Here is a 21529-nt window from a genome sequence, read left to right as displayed (position 1 = left end):
AAGGGGTAAAGAGACGCAAAGTGTATATGCTGAACAGGCATGTTTTTCTGTTATTCAGTGTCCTGCTCTCTCTCTCTCTCTCTCTCTCTCTCTCTCTCTCTCTCTCTCTCTCTCTGTCTCTCTCTCTCTCTCTCTCTCTCTCTCTCTCTCTCTCTCTCTCTCTCTCTCTCTCTCTCTCTCTCTCTCTCTCTCTCTCTCTCTCTCTCCAGGCTTAGGGGCTGCAATATGACAAAAGACGGCTGTGTTTCAGTCCTGACGTCAAACCCCTCACACCTGACAGTGCTGGATCTGAGTAAAAATGAACTAGGAGACTCTGGTGTGAAGCAGATCTCCGCGCTATTCAGGAATCCAGACTGTAAACTACAGGAACTGTGGTAAGTAAGGACACAAAGAGTGTGCGATGCAGCACACTGAACACACCATTACTATCAGCCTCGAAATAACTTTGTGTGTGTGTGTGTGTGTGTGTGTGTGTGTATGTGTTTGTGGGTGTGCGTGCGTGCTTGCGTGTGTGTGTGTGTGTGACGTGAGTGAGAGATAAACATGTGTATTCCTCTGCGTTGTTCAGTGTCCTGCTCTCTTTCTCTCTCTACACAGTCTTGAGTCCTGCGATATCACAGAAGAGGGCTGTGCTGATCTGACTTCAGCTCTGACATCAAACCCATTACACTTAATACAGCTGTATATGGGTGGTAATAAACTTGGAGATTTGGGTGTGAAGCAGATATCTGCTCTACTCCAGAATACAGACTCTAAACTACAGACACTGGGGTAAGTAGAGACTAAGAGTGTGTGATGAAGCACACTTAACACTCATTCTGATCATGATCTCTCCATGTGTATGTGTGTGTGAGAGAGTGTGCGTGCGCGCCCATCTCTACACCCGTGTGTTAAACATGTTTCTCTCTTTCTTAGGTGTCCTGCTCTTTCTATCCACCTGCTGCAGACTATTTTTCCATATCAAAATTATACAACACACCTTTTTTCGTATTCGTGTCATCCATCATCACCGTCATCATTCTTAGTAGACTTAGTAACCTAGTGTTACTAGCCTAATATTACGTCTTATTCCATCCTCAAGCTTTCGTCTTGACATTCTGCACCCCACTGTGCCCAATCTCCGTCATTAACAGGTTGAGTGATGATCTCTGTTTCAGATGATATAAGGGATAAGGGATATTTGACCTTACACTGCAGACACATGAATAAATGTTTCATCCATTATCAATTTATCACACAAATTGAAGATTTTTATTCAATTCACAGGAATCAAAATTGATGCAGGTTTCGTTTTTGCTTTTAACACCGTTGAGGCACAGATTGGATATGTGCCACTTTTTTATTAACATTCCATGGATGTAAAAAATCCCATCTGGGTTTATTTGGCTTCCATCTGAATCACAAGATGAGGGATGTGCATTGTGTTTGTCTTCTACTGTACCCATGATCAGTAGCAGTCTCCAGTGTAAAAAAAATATGTCAACGCTAACTAAAGCAATTGTGTTCAACACTTCCCTGAACCATTCAATAGAAAGTGAAAGAAATCAAGAAATCTACCTTTTTCATCTCCCCAGCTTGTCAGACTGTGGTGTAACAGGAGAAGGATATGCTGCTCTGGCCTCAGCTCTCAAATCAAACCCTTCATGCCTGGAGGAGCTGGACCTGAGAGGAAACGACCCTGGACACTCTGAAGTGAAATTACTGACTGATTTACTACAGGAGCCTGTCTGTAAACTACAGAGACTAAGGCAATACAATAACATTTAACATTTACTTTATTAATAGAGGATTATAGTATTGTTGAGGATGTCAGTGTTTTAGTGCTCGGTTCAGATTCCAAAGCATCTTTTTAATTTTTGAAAATTTTGACAGTATAGAACTACACTGTTACTGAAATTTATATGACCTGTGAACAGGGCTGTAACCAGACATTTTCAAATACCGAGGTCAAATACTGCGTGATGTACTGTACATTTAGAACGCTTCAAACACATCAGTCAAACTCTTAAGTTTGTTTTCATTAATTACTGCCTTGAGGGTAAATGGGGGTGCCGTATACAGACTGAATTTACCATTGTTGATCATATATCGATTTCATCATAGATACATTTTACATTACTGAAAAAAAAATAACGAAGACATGACCTCTGTGTCCTCAATGGTAGTTACGGCCATGCCTGTGAACACAACACGTTAAGTATACAATTGTAATATTCCCCATTTTATTTTCCTTAATTGAACTGAAGGACATAATCAGCCTGATCTCCAAAAATTCCGTGCTCCTGGACGAGGATGTTAAGGACACGAAATCCGTGTCCAGGAGCATGGATTTTGCCAAAATTCCGTGCTCCTGGACACGGAATTGTTTTCTGTTCTCCTGGACACAGAATTGTTTTCCGTGATGGGGCACACGGAAGTGCTTTCTATAGGCTATTACCACAGCACTGTGTGACTCTATCATTAGAAAATACATACCAAATGCTAATCCTAAACAAAATAATGCTATAGCAATTTAAGTTGTACCCTGACCAAAACATTCCCTAACCTTAACCTGTCATTAAAGACATATTTTTGAGAAATAACTTTTCCAGTTGGTTGCTAGGCTTTCACATTTATATAATGAATGAAAGAAAAGTAGCTGTGCCCAGACCAAAACAATCCCTAACCCTAACCTGCCAGTAGGAAATGTGTTTTTTTTAGAGAAAATCTTTAAAATTAGAAAAATCCTGAGAAAACACAAGACTGTGGAAACAGAGCTGTGGGAGTAGCCTATAGAGAGAGCACTTCTCTGTGTCCATCACAGAAAGCAATTCCGTGTCCAGGAGCACGGAAAACAATTCCGTGTCCAGGAGCACGGAATTTTGGCAAAATCCGTGCTCCTGGACACGGATTTTGTGCCCTTACCATCCGTGTCCGGGAGCACGAATTTTTTGGAGATCATGTTGACATAATGTAGCGAACACAACATCAAAACGAACACAAAAAAACCTGTAATTTTCTTATTTTCCTTTTAGGCTGTTAAGTGACGCAGCAGATGAAGCCTTTGTGTATCTGACTTCAGTTCTGGATGGAAACCCCTTACTGCTGACAGAACTGAACCTGAGAGGGAAGATACCAGGAGACTCAGGAGTGAAACAGTTCTGTCTTCTACTGGAAGATACCCACTGCAAATATAACAAACTGAAGTTAGTGGCATGAAGTGTGGAGATTATTTTTGTGTCAGTCAGAAAATGTTAGCATTTCATTACCATAAAGCAATATTTCTGGAAATACTGTAGGCTCACTTAAGATGAATGGTCACGTTTCACCTTTCTCTTGTTCTTCCATCTGTTCTCTTTGGTGATATTTCTTATAGTTTCAAGCTAGCAATTATCACTGACTTTCATTGGACCAACTAGCCGTTAGTTTGTCCCACAAGATCCCAATGTTTTACATTTTTCATAAAAAAGGCTCTTCCTTGGTTTTGTCAACAGTGCCATACAGAATTAGAAGTAAAGAAATAAGTTTAGTGTATTAAAGTGAATTACTTCAACAATTAAACATAATTGTAGATACTTCCTGTAAGCATATTGTTAAAACTTGTCAAAAACATGTAAAACACTGCCCTTGGGACAGCTGTTTTTACAGGGTGTGGGCAGGTTTATAGCCATGAAAAGTAATCAAATTACACTTAAACATTTCAAACAACTGTACATTTGTGTATCAGACCCCTTGGTCATTACCTGGATCCATTTTGATCATGAAAATGAAGTTTATTTTCAACAGAATTAGCACTTTACTGCTGGGACATGTTTTGCCAAACTCCCAAGAATCAGTGATTAGCCAAAATAGATAGACAGGGAGAGAGACAGCGAGAGAAAGAGTATGGAGCCACCTCAGCAAGGCACAGTGACTCCAAGAGAAGCTGGTGGAGAGGTGACCAAAAGGTCCTTTGTCTTGCCAGGGCCAGTGACACCATGGGGGGTTGGAACCATACCTGAGTGGACCTCGGGGGATAGCCCCCTAAGCCACTTTTTTTTTATTAAGATAGCAGCAACAGTATTATTTCTGTCATTAATTAATATCAGATCTTACATAGGCATTCATTATCTTTAATAATAAAGAGTTTACATTATTCTTCAAGGTTAATAGAAAACAATATAGCTAATGCCTTTTGTGTATTAACCAGATAGTGTATAAACATCTAAGCACATGCCATTTTCTTAACGATGTGCTTCAAAGGCTCAGGTATGGGATTGCATGTGGAGACCGACGCTAGGCCTGTTGGTCAGTGTTCTTACGTTTGGGTTGTAATAAATCTGTTGCTCTCACCTTGTTAAGGTGGTGGCTTAGCGTCTCACGTTTGTATCATCTGTGTACAGAGTAGAAGCATGTCTTTCAAAAGCGTCTGCTGACGTGCAGATGCAGCAGTCCATTTTGAAGCAGCGGGAAACATAGAACCCTTTCTTGAAAAAAGGGTCATAAGTTCCCCGGTTGTGGGAAACATAGGACCCGGTGAACATAGGGATGACCCCTTGCTATGAGACCATTACATATGATGACGGGGTCATCCCTATGGGGCACAATTTGAAAACTCGGAAACATAGAATGCGGGGAACATAGAACCCTTTTTTTTAGAAAAATGGTCCTAAGTTCCCCGGTCCCATACAAAGACAGGGGAACATAGGACCCGGGGAACATACTGTAGGTACACTCCCATGCTGACACTTAGCATTAGCAGTGTAATAATGAACAGCATCAGAGCAAGACCTTTTTCTTCTCTCCAGCTTGTCAGACTGTGGTGTAACAGGAGAAGGATATGCTGCTCTGGCTGTAGCTCTCAAATCAAACCCCTCACACCTGGAGGAGCTGGACCTGAGAGGAAATGATCCTGGACACTCTGAAGTGAAATTACTGATTGATTTACTACAGGATCCTACCTGTAAACTACAGAGACTAAGGCGAGAATATGTTTCATTTTCAGTTCAGATTCTAAAGGGACATTTTGATTTTTAAATGATGGCAGTGCATGATATATGTAGAATAAAAAGTGTGCAAATTCATGTATATGCTACCTGTCCTGTGAACACCTCCTGTCTGTCATTACATGATATTACATTTAGCTGATGCTTTTATCCAAAGTGACTTACTGTACAGTTATTTCATCCCTTAAATGGCTGGGCTGTTTTACTGACTGATTTGGCCAAGTGGGGTCATTGAAATTTGTTTCCAGTGTTGACATATTCTACCCTCATATAAAGTAAAAAGAATATGAATTGATTCTTTATGGTTTTACTAAAAGGTAGTCAAACTTACATATGCATATTGCGAAACTTAAAAAACTTCTCTGAACCTTTTTTCTGGATATTGTAGCTATGACAAGATTAGGTGATTTAGACCAAATTTAAATTTGTCTTACTTTCCCTCTAGGCTGTTGACAAGTGACGCAGCAGATGAAGCCCTGGTGTATCTGACTTCAGTTCTGGGTGGAAACCCCTTACTGCTGACAGAACTGGACCTGAGAGGGAAGATAGAAGGAGACTCAGGAATGAAGCAGTTCTGTGCTCTACTGGAAGATCCACACTGCAAATTTAACAAACTCAAGTTAGTAATCTGGTTTATTTCTTCAGTGGTATATGGGTTGATGTCTGTATGCTTATTTGTGATGTACTCACTGTCAGAAATCATTAGTGCTCTTAAATTAGATGAGGACTTAAATGAGGGTGGCCATTTCACTTCTGTCTGGCATGCTGACTCTGAGCATAAGCAGTGTAATAGTGAACAACATCAGGCAAAACAATAGGGCATGCATATATCCCTGGTTCTCCGAGGGAGTGAGAGAAAGCTACTCTCTATGGAACATGTCCTGGCAGAGCATATTCAATCAAAATACTATTACCATCCCTGCCGACAGGCAAAAAGCTGCCCTTACTCCTTTGCCGCCGTCCTCGGGGGCTATATAAGGCAGTGCGCACCTGCACACATCCTCTGCCACCTAATTCCATGAGCTTTCTGAACGAGAAGGGGGAGCTAGAGAGTAGTTGTCTGTCACTCCATCATAGCACCGGGGATATGTACATATCCTATTGTTCTCCTTCAGTCGTTCGTTCAACTACTCTCTATGGGAGTTGCAATCACTCCCGGAGCGTAAACACAGATTAACAGGTTACTGACCAGAGGACAGCCTCGCAGACCATTACATATGATGACGGGGTCATCCCTATGGGGCACAATTTGAAAACTCAGACACATAGAATGCGGGGAACATAGAACCCTTTTTTTTAGAAAAAAGGTCCTAAGTTCCCCTCTCCCATACAAAGACAGGGGAACATAGGACCCGGGGAACATACTGTAGGTACACTCCCATGCTGACACTTAGCATTAGCAGTGTAATAATGAACAGCATCAGAGCAAGACCTTTTTCTTCTCTCCAGCTTGTCAGACTGTGGTGTAACAGGAGAAGGATATGCTGCTCTGGCTGTAGCTCTCAAATCAAACCCCTCACACCTGGAGGAGCTGGACCTGAGAGGAAATGATCCTGGACACTCTGAAGTGAAATTACTGATTGATTTGCTAGAGGATCCTACCTGTAAACTACAGAGACTAAGGCGAGAATATGTTTCATTTTCAGTTCAGATTCTAAAGGGACATTTTGATTTTTAAATGATGGCAGTGCATGATATATGTAGAATAAAAAGTGTGCAAATTCATGTATATGCTACCTGTCCTGTGAACACCTCCTGTCTGTCATTACATGATATTACATTTAGCTGATGCTTTTATCCAAAGTGACTTACTGTACAGTTATTTCATCCCTTAAATGGCTGGGCTGTTTTACTGACTGATTTGGCCAAGTGGGGTCATTGAAATTTGTTTCCAGTGTTGACATATTCTACCCTCATATAAAGTAAAAAGAATATGAATTGATTCTTTATGGTTTTACTAAAAGGTAGTCAAACTTACATATGCATATTGCGAAACTTAAAAAACTTCTCTGAACCTTTTTTCTGGATATTGTAGCTATGACAAGATTAGGTGATTTAGACCAAATTTAAATTTGTCTTACTTTCCCTCTAGGCTGTTGACAAGTGACGCAGCAGATGAAGCCCTGGTGTATCTGACTTCAGTTCTGGGTGGAAACCCCTTACTGCTGACAGAGCTGGATCTGAGAGGCAAGATACCAGGAGACTCAGGAGTGAAACAGCTCTGTCCTCTACTAGAAGATTCACAATGCAAATTTAAAAAAGTGAAGTTAGTAGTCTTTGTGTAATTTTGGTTTGACTTTTGTGGGTTTATTTGTGATGTCAGTACACTTAACTACATTAAGACTTTTGAGGTAATTTCTTCTACCAGATCATTAAATGTAACAGTGGCCAGTTCACTTCAGTCCTGCCTCTGACATTTAGCAGAAGAAGTGTAATAATGAACAACATCTAGCAAAACACCTTTTTCATCTCCCCAGCTTGTCAGACTGTGGTGTAACAGGGGAAGGATATGCTGCTCTGGCTGCAGCTCTCAAATCAAACCCTTCACTTCTGGAAGAGCTGGACCTGAGAGGAAACGACCCTGGACACTCTGAAGTGAAATCACTGACAGATTTACTACAGGATCCTGCCTATAAACTACAGAGATTGAGGTAAGGACTTTTTTCCATGATTCTATAGTGATTAATAAATAAATTGCAAATCAGTCGGGTTTTTGTTGTTTAATCAGATTTCAAGATATTAATTTCATTTTGGAAGGAATGATGGTGGTTAATAGTTCCATGGTCATATAAACTTAAGATTGTTGATATGTACAGTATGTGGTACAGAGTGATATTAAACTGCAGCAACAAGTTCTTTGCCAATGGCAGCATGCTGATATTGAACCCACAAGTCTGTTATACAGAGTTATCAGACATGCAAATGTTGCGGAGCTCAATTCAAGTGAACGGAGCACTGTAGTATGGTGTAAGGACATAAATATCTATCATTATTCTCGTTCTTTTATTCATTTTCATCTAATTTCTTTTTTTATGTTTTGCAGGCTGTTGAGTAGTGATGCAGCAGATGAAGCTCTTGTGTATCTGACTTCAGTTCTGGATGGAAACCCCTTAACCCTGACAGAATTGGACTTGAGTGGGAAGATACCAGCAGACTCAGGAGTGAAGCCATTCTCTGCTCTACTGAAAGATTCACACTGCAGATTTAGGACAATCAAGTTAGTTGTCAAATTTATTTGTTCAATATGAGAAGTATGAGTATCAGTGTGAGAAGTGTAATAAAGAACAACATCTAGCAAAACACCGTTTTTCATCTCCCCAGCTTGTCAGGCTGTGGTGTAACAGGAGAAGGATATGCTGCTCTGGCTGCAGCTCTCAAATCAAACCCTTCACACCTGGAGGAGCTGGACCTGAGAGGAAACGACCCTGGACACTCTGAAGTGAAATTACTCACTGATTTACTAGGGGATCCTGCCTATAAACTACAGAGATTGAGGCAAGAAAACTTTTCCATGAATCTTAGTAATTAATAAATACATCGCAAATTAGTCAAGTATTTTTTTCATTTAAAATATGATTTCAACGCATTATTTCTATTTCGGACGTAATGAGCTAATAAGTATGCGGTCATAGAAAAACAAGATTGTTGATATACAGTATGTGGTTTTGATTCCTTGCGGATTGATATTACACTGCCGTTACAAGTTTTTTCCTAATGGCAGCATGCTGATATTGAACCCACAAGTCTGTTATGCAGAGTTTTCAGACATGCAAATGTTGCAGAGCTCAATTCAGGTGAATGGAGCGCTGTATGTCATGAAGATATACATATGTATCATTATTCTCTTCTTTTAATATCTTTTCTTTTTTTACATTTTATAGACTGTTGGCTAGTGATGAAGCAGATGAAGCCCTTGTGTATCTGACTTCAGTTCATGGTGGAAACCCCTTAATGCTGACGGAACTGGACCTGAGAGGGAAGATAACAGGAGACTCAGGAGTGAAGCAGCTCTGTCCTCTACTGGAGGATTCACACTGCAGACTTACGACAATCAAGTTAGTCTTCATATTGATTTGTTCAATATGTGTGTCACAAGACTTGATGTTTTGGTTTATTTATTATGTAAGATAAATGATAAAATATCTTCCTTAAAAGCATGCTCTATGGGGGTGCCACAAGGTTTCATATTGGGACCTTTGTTGTTCAGCACTTACATAAATGATCTTCCATCTGTATGTGAGGGTGTGGAGATACTGATGTATGCTGACCACACTGTATTATTTACACACGGCAAAGATCCGGTACAGGTGGCCAGCAAATTGACTCAAACACTAACTACCCACTGGGCAAAAAGACGTCCAAACAACGTCTTTTCCAGGTCATTGTTGGACGTCCCAGCAGGGTACCAGAATGTAACGCCAGATGACGTCTTTTTTTTGCGTTATTATGACGTCAGGTATGAACGTCATCAGGACCTCCAGATAAGGGCAAATTCTAGTCCATATTAGGTCATTAGGGATGTCTTATCAACGTCTTTTTCGAAATTGGAATGAACCTCTCCCCCTCCTTACCTCAGTAGTGCGGCCATTAAATGTATTCCATCCAAAACTCCATTTGCTAAAACGAGATAACCTAACATAGCCTCATAACAAAAGCCTAACAACCTAACAAACAGGTCAATTCTTACCCACAGACTCGTTGAATTAAGATGGCAGATTTTCAAAGCAAAAAAGTTAAACTACACAGCTCAACACCCAGCAATGGTGGTATTTTGAGAAAATTAAGGGTAAAGGGTTCTTGAAAAGCAAGACAGTTGAGATTCGAACAAATCCCATCTTAAGACAAATGGTACACACAGTCTCACCTATGCCAGACTTTGTGCACAATCTTTAAAAAGTCCTTTGATGCTCCATGTATGCAACACAATGCAAAATAGCATTTCTTGTTAATTGTATCGACTGCTTCAGAACTGAAGTAACCTCATCACTGCCTCCCATTCAGATCACTCAAATGTTCTAATCTGTTGCTAAAATAAATAAAATGTCTTATAGCAAATGGGACATCACTCTTTGTGGACGTCTTTTTGACTTTAAATTAACTCTGTGAGTTGTCATTCAAACATTTAAGTGACAGCATTAAAAACCTTGAAACTTCTAGTTTTCAAAATATACAGACAATTATCACATGGAAAGTGACAGGGGGGGTTTACTTTTATTTAGCAAACACTTTTGTTTACAAGGTTAAATCTTCAAAAGTCTTGACTACATACCTCTGCAACGTTTTTTTTTTGTAGAGTTGTGTTTACATTCAATTAAAAAAAAAAATTGTATTACATTAACTTTACTGTCATATTCTTTTTTTGTTAGGCTTTTCAGAAGAGGGGGAGATAACAAATGTGATCTTTTTCAAGAATAATTAACACCACTGCGAATTTCATGAAGTATTGATGATTATGACTCGTACACTATCATCTCTTAACAACATTACCGGTGTATTACAAAACCCAAAAGTCTTGAAATTCGAAGTAGTGTTAAATACTCTTGAAAACTTTCTTATGAAATACTGTAGGATCCAACATATTGGAAGAAAAGACATTGTACCTTGGGTTAAGAGACAGTTCATCTGAATGAAAACTCTGCATTACATCAATGGGTCTTACATCTGCCACATCATATCATTTCACAATCGTCCAGTTTTACAACATATATTTTTTAAAAATATGATGGTAACACTTTATTTTAACATTACATAGCTTAGCACTAATACATACAATGTTAACCCATTGATGCCTAAAGCACTTGCAGAAAAGGGTGCTGATGCCATACAAAACTCCAGGCGCCAGGGCCAATGTTGCACAACCCAACATCCAGCATCAATGGGTTAATGCCTGTATAAGTAACTTGTAAGGCATGTACTAAGCGAAATCAAACATTTGTTAGGTCCTTACTGAAGTTATATTAGGTAATAAATCCCAAATTGTGCATGAACAAGGCATTTGCGAATACATGCCTAACGTATGTTTGATTTTGCTTAGTGCATTCCTTACAAGTTACTTATACAGCATACAGGCATTAACACTATGTATTAGAGCTAATAGATGTAATGATAAAATAAAGTGTTGCCAAAATGATAATCAAAATAATTCTGCTGGGAAGCTTTGAGAGAAGTTGTAGTGCCTTTGTTTGTTTGTTGGTTGAGATGGGAACGTCATAAACATATTCAAAGAAGGTGAAAACAGAGCTGAGCTGTGCTGGATATAACAAGTTGCAGACCCAGTAAAGCTTGAACAGCTTGTCAATTGTGCAAGTCAGGCCGTCTGCAACGGGAATGGTCACACGGTCATTCCTGGCGGTTATGACAGACTCTTCAGGTTCCCAATGCAGACCACTAGTGGTTGGGTTGTGGATTCCATCTCAGTGTCAGTAGTGCAGTGAAGAGGGATGTGAAGTTGGTTCCAGACTGAGAAGAAGTAGAAGAGGAGGAAGAAGAAGAAGGGGGAGAGAGAGAGAGACACATCATCAATAATACTTAATAGCAAGTTTTACTTAACTGATTGAAAGGTATGAAGCATACCAGTCAAACTAAGTATACAGGCATGAAAACGGGTCAGGGGTGAAAAAGGTGAGAAAGGTGCGGCATGGCGCGGTGGCACGGAGCGGCGCGTGTGTTGCAGCGGAGCGCGCGAATGTGTGGTGTGCAGTGGCGTTTTTGGGGGATAGTGTTGAGTCATACTAGGGGGGTCTGGGGGCATGGTCTCCCATGGGAGAAAATTTAGCTAAAACCGTCTTTAAATGATGAATTTTGAGCATACTGTAGCGACCCAGGGACAGTGAACATAAGAACTGTCAACCATCTTCGTTACTTCATGACTGTCATGCTGACGCAAGAAATGTAAGCGGTTAAATAAGTTGTTAAAAGGTCACTAATCATTGTGTCAAAGTGAAATTTCTGTAATGCTTTCCTATGAAAATGTATAATCAAAAATCTGCAAAAACTGTGAGGTGTGTATTCACTTTCGTGATATACTGTATATGAAATTCATTTTGCAATGCGGTATACGTATGAACTTATACAGTATAATATCAGGAAGGAGCCAAGACTGACTTGCACCAACACAGACCCACACGCAAACACACCCAAACGCAAACACACACACACACACACACACACACACATTCCTACCAAAGATGTCAGCGATGCAGAGTCCTAGCTGGCCAATAGTGTGTGAGGTGTTAAGTTCCGCCTCTCCGTGCAGCAGCAGCAGGTTGGAGGGCGGGACCTTTAGCTTGACTGACAGGTCTTCCACTGCATGCTTCAGAAGCTCTGTCTGCAACACACATACACATAAATATTACTGACACACACATCAGCTGTATAGGGTTATCTACTTTCCATGGCTTCCCCCAACTATAAAACAGAATTATAATACTTCCTGTAAAAAGTCTTTGACTAGGCAAAGCGCTATACAAAACAGATGTACTGCTGTGTGTGTGTGTGTGTGTGTGTGTACCTGTGCTAGTTGTATTTGGTGTATGTCTGGTCTGTGGCGTATCTTTAAGTTTACCAGTCGTGCCGGTGTGTTCTGCTGATGCTGCTGCAAGCGTTTTCATTGGCTGGTTTTCCTGCGAGGGCGTGGACTGCATACGATGGCGATGTCGGCATCGTCAGACTCCTCTCCTTCATCCTCCTCCTTTAATTGGCTAGCTGCCGCAGCAATCCCGGCCCCTCTGGTGATGGACGCAGCAGGGAGCAAAGCGCATCCAGCCTCATGTTAATCACCCTGTCACACGCACACACACAATGTAAGGAAAGTTGACAAGTCACTGTAGAGAAAGTGTCAGTGCGTGGCATGCACACAAGTGTGTGTGTGTTGTGTACTCACGTTAGTTTGCGGTTGGGCCGCCGCCGTGCCTTGAGTGGTGTGGAGGGGGAGGGGGGCGGAACGCCTCAGCACAGTCCTAACACCAACACATACACACACAAGGATGCATTAACACACATCAACATGATGGATATGGTAAGCATACAGCAATAAATTGGAAAAATATTGTAGGGGCTACTATGTTGACTCATGGTCTGTGTGTGTGTGTGTGTGTGTGTGTGTGTGTGTGTGTGTGTGTGTGTGTGTGTACACTCACATTGTGCTTTGCATGGGTTTGGTCACCTGGTCCGAGTCATCTGAGAGTTCGGTACACTGCTTCCCTCACCATCGCTGTCGCTGTCAGAAATCTGTCAAACACACAATATACAGTCTCAAGTTTGCCGTCCGTGTTAGCTGTAACTCATCCAAATACTGCTACTTTATACAGCAGGCACATATTTACTGACCAAGTTGCTCTCTATGACAAAAGTGCTATGGGCTACAGTGACAGGTAAACAAGAAACAACAGGTTAACAACACTTGGCGCTAATTAGTTCTCTACAACTACAAACCGCTGCTGTTCCCTTCCGTTTGGGATCCATATCACCAAACTATAGTTCTCTTGAACTTAACGGCATTGTTATAAGAATATGGCTATGACAGCCTTAAATAGCAGGTTAAAATATGGTCATTGACATTTTGGTGACAAGGTCATAACTCTGTATCGCAATGAGGTCCTAACAGAGGCTCTGCATGAAAGTGTTTTTAAAGATTAAAAGAAGTTTTTAAAAGTAACTATCCTTTGAAAAATACCTGCACAAAATCAACCAGAAAAGACATCTCAGATTTTACACTGCAGCGGCTTCGGAGTCAGAAGATGTGTGAGAACTGTGTAGCACTTTTCATCTGAAAATGAGAGCAGAAAATTGTACAGCAGTACTTAAATTTCACATTTACCAAAGTCTCTGTGTTATTATAACACTATCACAGTAACATATTTATCACAATTGCATACAATACAACAATAAAAAAAAATCTAAAAAAACAAATGAAAGGAGGCAGAGGGCCTGTAAGTGGATGGCAATTAGACACATGATCACATAGACAATATGATACACACACACACACTTACCATCAGTCTGATCATCCAACTGTTCAATCAGAGTAGGAGCTTGGACAGATGTGGCCACAAGACCTGGGCCCTGACGAAGAGAGAAGAGAGAGAGAGGGGGAGAGCACGTTAGTTCCCAGTGCATTGAAGGTACTTTTAAAATCCCGTAGCCATAACTGGTGTTGATACCTTGGTAGTCGCCACACTTCACACGCAGCTGTTCTACTCTGCCACATAAAACTCAAACTTTGAATCTTCTTTTCAAACGTCATGGTATCGTCACCAATTACCATTGCCTACAAAATCTCGTGCGTGGCAGTTTTATCCCTCGAACAGCGTACATCTGGCACGTCGCACCCTCCATCTGAAACAACTGCCGGTATTTTCCCAACACACCGTCATACGAGGTCTACCGAGACAAAACACGACAGCGTTGACCAGTTGCCCAGATCTACCATATTCAACTACATACTGAAACAGTGAAAACCACGACACTTACATGGAACTACGGTTCAAAGCTTGTCTATTGACTGGCCACAACAACAACCAAGCCGACATAATGTGATTCGGAAATTCGTTTCTATCACCTTTCATCGAGCCAACACAAAACAGTGGGATACTGCTTGCTTTTACTGGTGCTATTCTTTATCATGTACGAGGGTGGCGGATGGTCTGATTTCCATGATTTGACGCAGAACTGCTTACGTTTGAAGCGCTGAAGTTTAAAATCGCCTCTATGCTAGCTAGCCCTTGCCTTGCCCCCTCCGATACCTGTTACTAGCAGCATCCACTTTTGCCCCACTACCAGTACTAGCTCTACGTCAATCCATCCGTGGTGTTTCAGTATCCTTGCATAAATCCTGTCAGACTTTCTTTTATGTTCAGAAAATAGCTTTCAAACTTCACATCAGTAAAGTGCCGCCTGATTTATTCCACACCAGCTAATTATCAGTTACCATATTAGCAACCAATGTTAGCAAACCATCCAATATCACATTTCAAACCTTTAATTTTCCCAACACAACACGTTTTAACCATTAAGTTAGTCCACATGTGAATTAAAAGAAAATAAATATAATTTATAGTGCAAGCGTTAAAGATCAATAGCTAACTGAGTATCAATAACTAGCTAAATCTGTAGGCTAGCTTAATGTTCACAGAATCACTGAGGCTGTTCCAATGTTCGTACAGCAAAACTTGTGAAGCAGGGTTTGATTTTAACCATACATTAACGGTAACACACGTAATTGTTACGAAATTATACCAATAAAGTGAATTACTTACGCCAGCCTCTCTCGGTGTCTGAAGTCAAGTCGCCGCATCTTGCATTTCCAACGGTAGAAAAGGCGGGCGGAAGTCTGCTTTCAAATGTCCACAGTCACGCGATTGGACAGCCAAACGGCCGTTAGTTTCTCACTTGTTGTAGCACGACCCAGAAATGAATCTCTTAACTTCAGGTTTCACACATTCTGTGAAATCTTACACAAAAATGACACATAATCTGTCAATGCTGTCTACACATCCCAATGTGTTATTTTTTTTTGACACATCTGTTTAGGCAGTCCCCATTGGGTAAATGATTAACTATATTCAGACGTCTAATGGACCTCATAGTTTGACGTCAAAATAGTATACCTATTTTGCACGTCATTTTTGGGTACAGAACTGGTCTTAGACGGACGGACGCGATATGGACAAGATATGAACGTCTATGTGACGTTCTATGTTTAGTGGGTAAGGTCTCAATGTGGTTAAAAACCTCCTGTCTCACACTAAATACCAACACAACTGTCACAATGTATTTTCACAATAGATTTAAACTAAATGTTGTTGGAACAAAGCTAAATAATGTTGATGAGTTTAAATATTTAGGTGTGACCTTAGATTCTACTCTTAGTTTTAAGAAACACATTAAAAAGCTGGGTAATACTGTAAAGTATAGCATATCAAATTTTAGACATATCCGTAACTCTCTGAGTATTGATGCTGCTGTGACTTATGTCAATGCTATGATCATGTCCCACCTGCATTATTGTTTATTAAGCTGGTCCCAGGCCAACAAGACTGTCTTAAAATCCATTGATTCACTATACAAGATCTAGAAGATAGAAGATCTTTTCAGTACCACCATTGTCCTATACTGAGCAAGTATAGTATGCTCAGCCTTGAAAACATCATACAATTTTCTGATCTGCGGCTAATCCATAAAATTATTCACAATGCAGCACCCCCACCCCTAAGAACATTTGTTCAACCCTGCTCTGAATTGATGAGCAGAACGTCAAGATCCACCATTAGGGGTGATTGTAGTCTCCCAATCCGACGAACTGCTTTTGCTCAGTCAGCCTTCTCCTTCAGAGCAACCAAAACATGGAATAGTCTACCCAGTGACCTAAAAAGTATTACTGATTATCAGGCCTTCTCAAGGGGTGTGAAAAAAAAATGATATTAACCAACCAGTCTTGTCAACATTAATCATATGTTTTTTAAAAATATGACTCACACTGTATGCCATTTTAGTGTGTGTGTGTGTGTGTGTGTGTGTGTGTGTGTGTGTGTGTGTGTGTGTGTGTGTGTGTGTGTGTGTGTGTGTGTGTGTGTGTGTGTGTGTTTGACCTATGGCCTATGGATGTGCTTACTTGTTTATATCTTGTCTACGTTATTGTATTTTAATATTTGTTTTTACCTGTCCAGGGACTGCAGATGGAAATTAGCTATATAGCTTTAATCTGGCACAAGCCATCTTTTTACTTCTGTAATCAATGTGTATTGTGCATGGTCCCTGTTGAACTAAACTAAATAAACTAAAAAATAAACTAAACTAAAACTAAAACTATGTACTGTCAGATCACAAATGATGGTCCATTACCTTGAGGCCTCCTTCCTTAAATTAAAGTGACACTCTGCGATTTTTGATATGGGACTCAATAAATATGTATATTGTTAAACTCCCCAGCTTGTCAGACTGTGGTGTAACAGGAGAAGGATATGCTGCTCTGGCTGCAGCTCTCAAATCAAACCCTTCACACCTGGTGGGGCTGGACCTGAGAGGAAACAACCATGGACAATCTGAAGTGAAATTACTCACTGATTTACTAGAGGATCCTACCTATAAACTACAGAGATTGAGGCAAGAATATTTTTTCTGGATTAACATACATTAAGTAACATAAGCAGGATTCATTAAAATGGTATTTAAAAAAACACCAATATATATACTTTTATTTATATTTTTATATTTGTATTTTAGTAAACATTAATTTAATCATTCTATTTCTAAGACATATTAGGGTAAAATGCGAATTTGGAATCTGACTGTATTGTGTTTGCTTTCATGTCTTGTGCTCCTCTCACTGGTAAAAATTTGCCCCATTGGGGACAATAAAGCTACTACTACTACTACTACTACTACTACTACTATTACTATTAAGATCAATAAATGTGCTTCATAACCAAAAGATAATGTTTATCTTTTTTACTTTCCTTCCAGGTTGTTGAGCAGTGATGCAGCCGATAAAGCTCTTGTGTATCTGACTTCAGTTCTGGGTGTATACCCCTTAACTCTGACAGAGCTGGACCTGAGTGGGAAGATACCAGGAGACTCAGGAGTGAAGCAGTTCTGTCCTCTACTGAAAGATTCACTATGCAAATTTAAAAAAGCCAAGTTAGTAGTCTAATTTGTGACACCACTGGGTTTGATTTTTGTGGGGATTTTTGTGATATCAGAACACTTAACTACATTAAGACATTTGTGGTGATTTCTTCTATCAGACCATTAAATGTAACAGTGGCCAATTCACTTCAGCCCCGCCTCTGACATGTAGCATAAGAAGGGTAATAATGCTCAACATCTAGCAAAATACCTTTTTTCATCTCCCTAGCTTGTCAGACTGTGGTGTAACAGGAGAAGGATATGCTGCTCTGGCTGCAGCTCTCAAATCAAACCCTTCACACCTGGAGGAGCTGGACCTGAGAGGAAACAACCTTGGACACTCTGAAGTGAAATTACTGACTGATTTACTAGGGGATCCTGCCTATAAACTACAGAGATTGAGGCAAGGAATTTTGTCCATGATTCTTCGTGATTAATAAATAAAGTGCTATTCAGTCAAGTGAGGACATAGTGCTAAATTGGGGTTGTTACTACTAATAGCCTACTACCATCAGGACAGTCAAAATTATATATCTGCCTGGCAGCGTTTAGAAGTTGTGACTCGAGGGAATGAAACATGCTTCAGCCTTGGAATAGCGAACAGCAGGCAAATCTCGGCTGAAAATTATTTTACAGCGAGTCACCATTACATTGATAGTCGAGGTTCGCCCATATGCAGGGGAGGTTTATCCATATTTTGGTGATGCTGCAATTGTGATGTGAGAATGCGGGCTCTCCAACTTCTCACTTAGCCTACTGACTTTAATGATTGGGAACTGTGTGAAGTTTATTGTCATTGTTATTGATAGGCTACTGGCTCGGAATGAGGAGTGACGTTAGTGCCCGCACGGTTTCTACTGTCCATTTACATGTGTGACAGGGAGCACGCACCTTGTTGCGAGATTCCCATCATCGGCATGACTTCGGGCAGGGGATGTTTTAATTGTTATTTTTATGTTTGCTTGAGAAGGAGATGTCAGATTTTAAAAACTCACAATGAATATTTATCTGTTGAGCTACCGATTGGAACTGTGATTTGTGGTGCAAGGAGCGCACATGAGAGAGAAAACTCTTCTGACTATTTTTAAGTCACTCAATGGCCTAGCCCTAAATAAATATATTGCAGATATGCTACAGTAATACCATCCAATTAGGAGTCTTAGTTCTTCAGTATCTTCTCTACTTGTTGCATTTAGCCATTATGCTGCCAAATGATGGAACGAGCTTCCTGTTCAAATTACTGTACCTGTAGAGCTGCCCTAACAGTAGGCTATCAAGTTCTGACAAAAAAGCTCAATTTTCAACTGGCTTTGTATGTACTCTGTATAATACTTCCTATAGGCCTACATATTGGTGTCGAAAAATCACTCAAGATTCAAGATTCAAGATTCAAGAATTTATTGTCATTGTCAAAAAGGCAACGAAATTGTGTTTGGGGTACAATACTTAGTAGCAGCAGGTTTTCAAGTAAAGTGCAATAAGAGGTAAAAGTGACAAAGTGCTTGACCCCCCCCAGCCCCCCCCCCATCCCACTTAAAGTGCAGCAGAGATTAAGTGCATAATACTCAACACCACCCCCCCTCTCTCTCTCTCTCAAACGCGCGCACGCTCGTACGCACGCACACACGCACGCACGCACGCACACACACACACACACACACACACACACACACACACACACACACACACACACACACACACACACACAGACACACACAGAAACACACACACACACACAGAAATGTCCAAAGGATAGATGGATAACATTTAAGACAGTAATTTTTCTCAGCAGTCCTGCAAATTCAAAAGTCTAATGGCCTGGTGGTAAACGCTGTTGGCCAGTCTTTTAGTGTGGCTCTGAAGGAACCTGTACCTTCTACCTGAGGGTAGCTGAGGGTACACTCATTTTAAGCCCAGTAATTACTTTTTGACTCCCCATGCCCCATGAACCAGGAAGTAGAGGGCGTGACTTAGTCTCAAAGAGATTTGAAAGTCGATGATAATCAGGCTAATGAAGATCTATTAACATGCTTCATAACCAAAAGTCAAAAGTCAGTGTCTCTCTTTTTTCATTTCCTTCCAGGCTGTTGAGTAGTGATGCAGCAGATAAAAGTCTTGTGTATCTGACTTCAGTTCTGGGTGGAAACCCCTTAACCCTGACAGAGCTGGACCTGAGAGGGAAGACACCAGGAGACTCAGGAGTGAACCATATCTGTGCTTTACTGGAGGATTCACACTGCAAATTTAAGAAAGTCAAGTTAGTAATTAATATTTTTAATGTATTTGTTCAATACGTGTGTCACAAGACTTGATATGTGTAGGTTTATTTATGATGTACTGACAGATTCCAAATTATGGCCATTCAATTCAGCCCTGCTTCCTGACATTAGGCATAAGCAACATGATGTATAATGAGTAACATCAGGTAATATACCTTTTCATCTCCCCAGCTTGTCAGACTGTGGTGTAACAGGAGAAGGATATGCTGCTCTGTCTGCAGCTCTCAAATCAAACCCTTCACACCTGGATGAGCTGGACCTGAGAGGAAACGACCCTCGACACTCTGAAGTGAAATTACTCACTGATTTACTGCAGGATCCTGCCTGTAAACTACAGAGACTAAGGCAAGAACATGTCCATGATGTTATACTGTTTAATAAATCAATATCAAACCAGTCAGTTTTAAATCAAAAATTGGATTTCAGCATAACATTTTGATCATAGAAGGGATGGTGGTGGCTAATAACTGTTATTGTCATAGAAAAGTAAGGTTGTTGATATGCACAGTATGCAGTTTTAACTGTCACGTAACACAGACTCAAGGCACAGGAGGTCAGTTTTCAGATTTTACTTGATGGTTTTGCAGCAATTCAAACAGTGAAACAGAAAACTGGACTCATCAACGCTCAGAAGATACACTTGGCAAAAACGGAGATTAACGTAGGAGTAAGGCATTCGGTCCAAAGGAAAATAAAGCAGAGTCCAACAATTTTAACAAGATCAAAAGTCCAAAATGAAACTTAACTTCAGGGACTTCTTTGGGAGATTCAAACAGCAAGGAGCTTGGAGTCCGTGTAGCTCAAGACGAAGCCAGACAAAGAATTAACAAAGCGAGGGGTTTACATAGGGTTGGTAATTAAGAAAACAAAGGGCACGTGAGAGGTTTGGTAATGGGGTATCGAGGGTAACAGGTGGCCATTTAGTAATCAGGGGAGAGTGAGGGTGAAGCTGTGATTTCAGGTGACTGGAGAGTGGGCATGATTGGTGGAGAGCCTGGTGTGGCTGTGACATTACCCCCCGCCCTCCAGGAGGCACTCCCAAGGTCGAGGGACCTCGGCGGCGCGGTCGACCCCTACCACGGGGGGCTCGTCGGCTGGGGTGGGTTCTATGAAAGTCGACGAGCATGGTGGGGTCCAAGATATCAGCTCGGGGAACCCATGACTGATCTTCAGGGCCATAACCTTCCCAGTCGACCAAATACTCCAGACGACCTCTGTGGCGCCGAGAGTCAAGGATGGTCTTGACCGCATAGACGGGACCCTCGTCCAGGAGGAGTGGCAGTGGAGGATCCGCAATCACACCAGGCTCTGTGGGAGAAGAAGAGACAGGTGAATGAAAGGGTTTGAGAAGGGAGACATGAAAAGCTGGATGAATCTTGTAACTAGGAGGCAACTGCAACTTGAAGGTGACTGGATTTATCTTCTGTGTGATAGTGAAGGGGCCAATATATCTGGGACTTAGCTTTTTACAGGGGAGACGCATTCTGATGTCTCTGGTCGACAGCCACACCTTCTGCCCGACCGCATACTCGAATGGAGGGGACCTGCGGATGTCGGCGTGGTGCTTCTGACGGCGGACCGCCCTCTGCAGGTGGTGGTGAGCCTTGTTCCAGACTCTCTGGCTTTCCCGGTGCCATGCGTCAACTGCTGGGACGTTAGATG

At 41.1% G+C, this 21529-nt stretch overlaps 1 protein-coding gene and 2 long non-coding RNA genes across 3 annotated transcripts in view; 1 reads left to right on the top strand and 2 right to left on the bottom strand.

Moving 5' to 3' along the window:
* Positions 1-9449, top strand: part of LOC134440044 (NACHT, LRR and PYD domains-containing protein 3-like) — a 34789-nt gene extending 25340 nt beyond the window's left edge. The window contains exons 11-18 of the mRNA XM_063189972.1: positions 210-374; positions 598-771; positions 1575-1748; positions 4767-4940; positions 6414-6587; positions 8286-8459; positions 8846-9019; positions 9437-9449. Of these exons, the coding sequence (XP_063046042.1) occupies positions 210-374; positions 598-771; positions 1575-1748; positions 4767-4940; positions 6414-6587; positions 8286-8459; positions 8846-9019; positions 9437-9449 (1222 nt within the window). The remainder of the gene's footprint in view (positions 1-209; positions 375-597; positions 772-1574; positions 1749-4766; positions 4941-6413; positions 6588-8285; positions 8460-8845; positions 9020-9436) is intronic.
* A 707-nt stretch (positions 9450-10156) lies between these two features.
* LOC134439612 (uncharacterized) lies at positions 10157-12716 on the bottom strand. The gene is made up of 3 exons (XR_010032791.1): positions 12529-12716; positions 12147-12291; positions 10157-11423 (listed from the first exon to the last, which is right to left on the bottom strand). It is a non-coding gene; the product is annotated as an uncharacterized LOC134439612 (long non-coding RNA).
* A 22-nt stretch (positions 12717-12738) lies between these two features.
* Positions 12739-15649, bottom strand: LOC134439614 (uncharacterized). Its single transcript, XR_010032792.1, has 5 exons — positions 15221-15649; positions 13958-14027; positions 13639-13731; positions 13103-13193; positions 12739-12922 (listed from the first exon to the last, which is right to left on the bottom strand). It is a non-coding gene; the product is annotated as an uncharacterized LOC134439614 (long non-coding RNA).
* Between the last annotated feature and the right edge of the window lie 5880 nt (positions 15650-21529).

Source organism: Engraulis encrasicolus, chromosome 23 (assembly GCF_034702125.1).
Source record: "Engraulis encrasicolus isolate BLACKSEA-1 chromosome 23, IST_EnEncr_1.0, whole genome shotgun sequence".
In the NCBI taxonomy this organism is placed as follows: Eukaryota; Metazoa; Chordata; class Actinopteri; order Clupeiformes; family Engraulidae; genus Engraulis; species Engraulis encrasicolus.
This window is presented reverse-complemented; position numbering and strand designations above follow the sequence as displayed.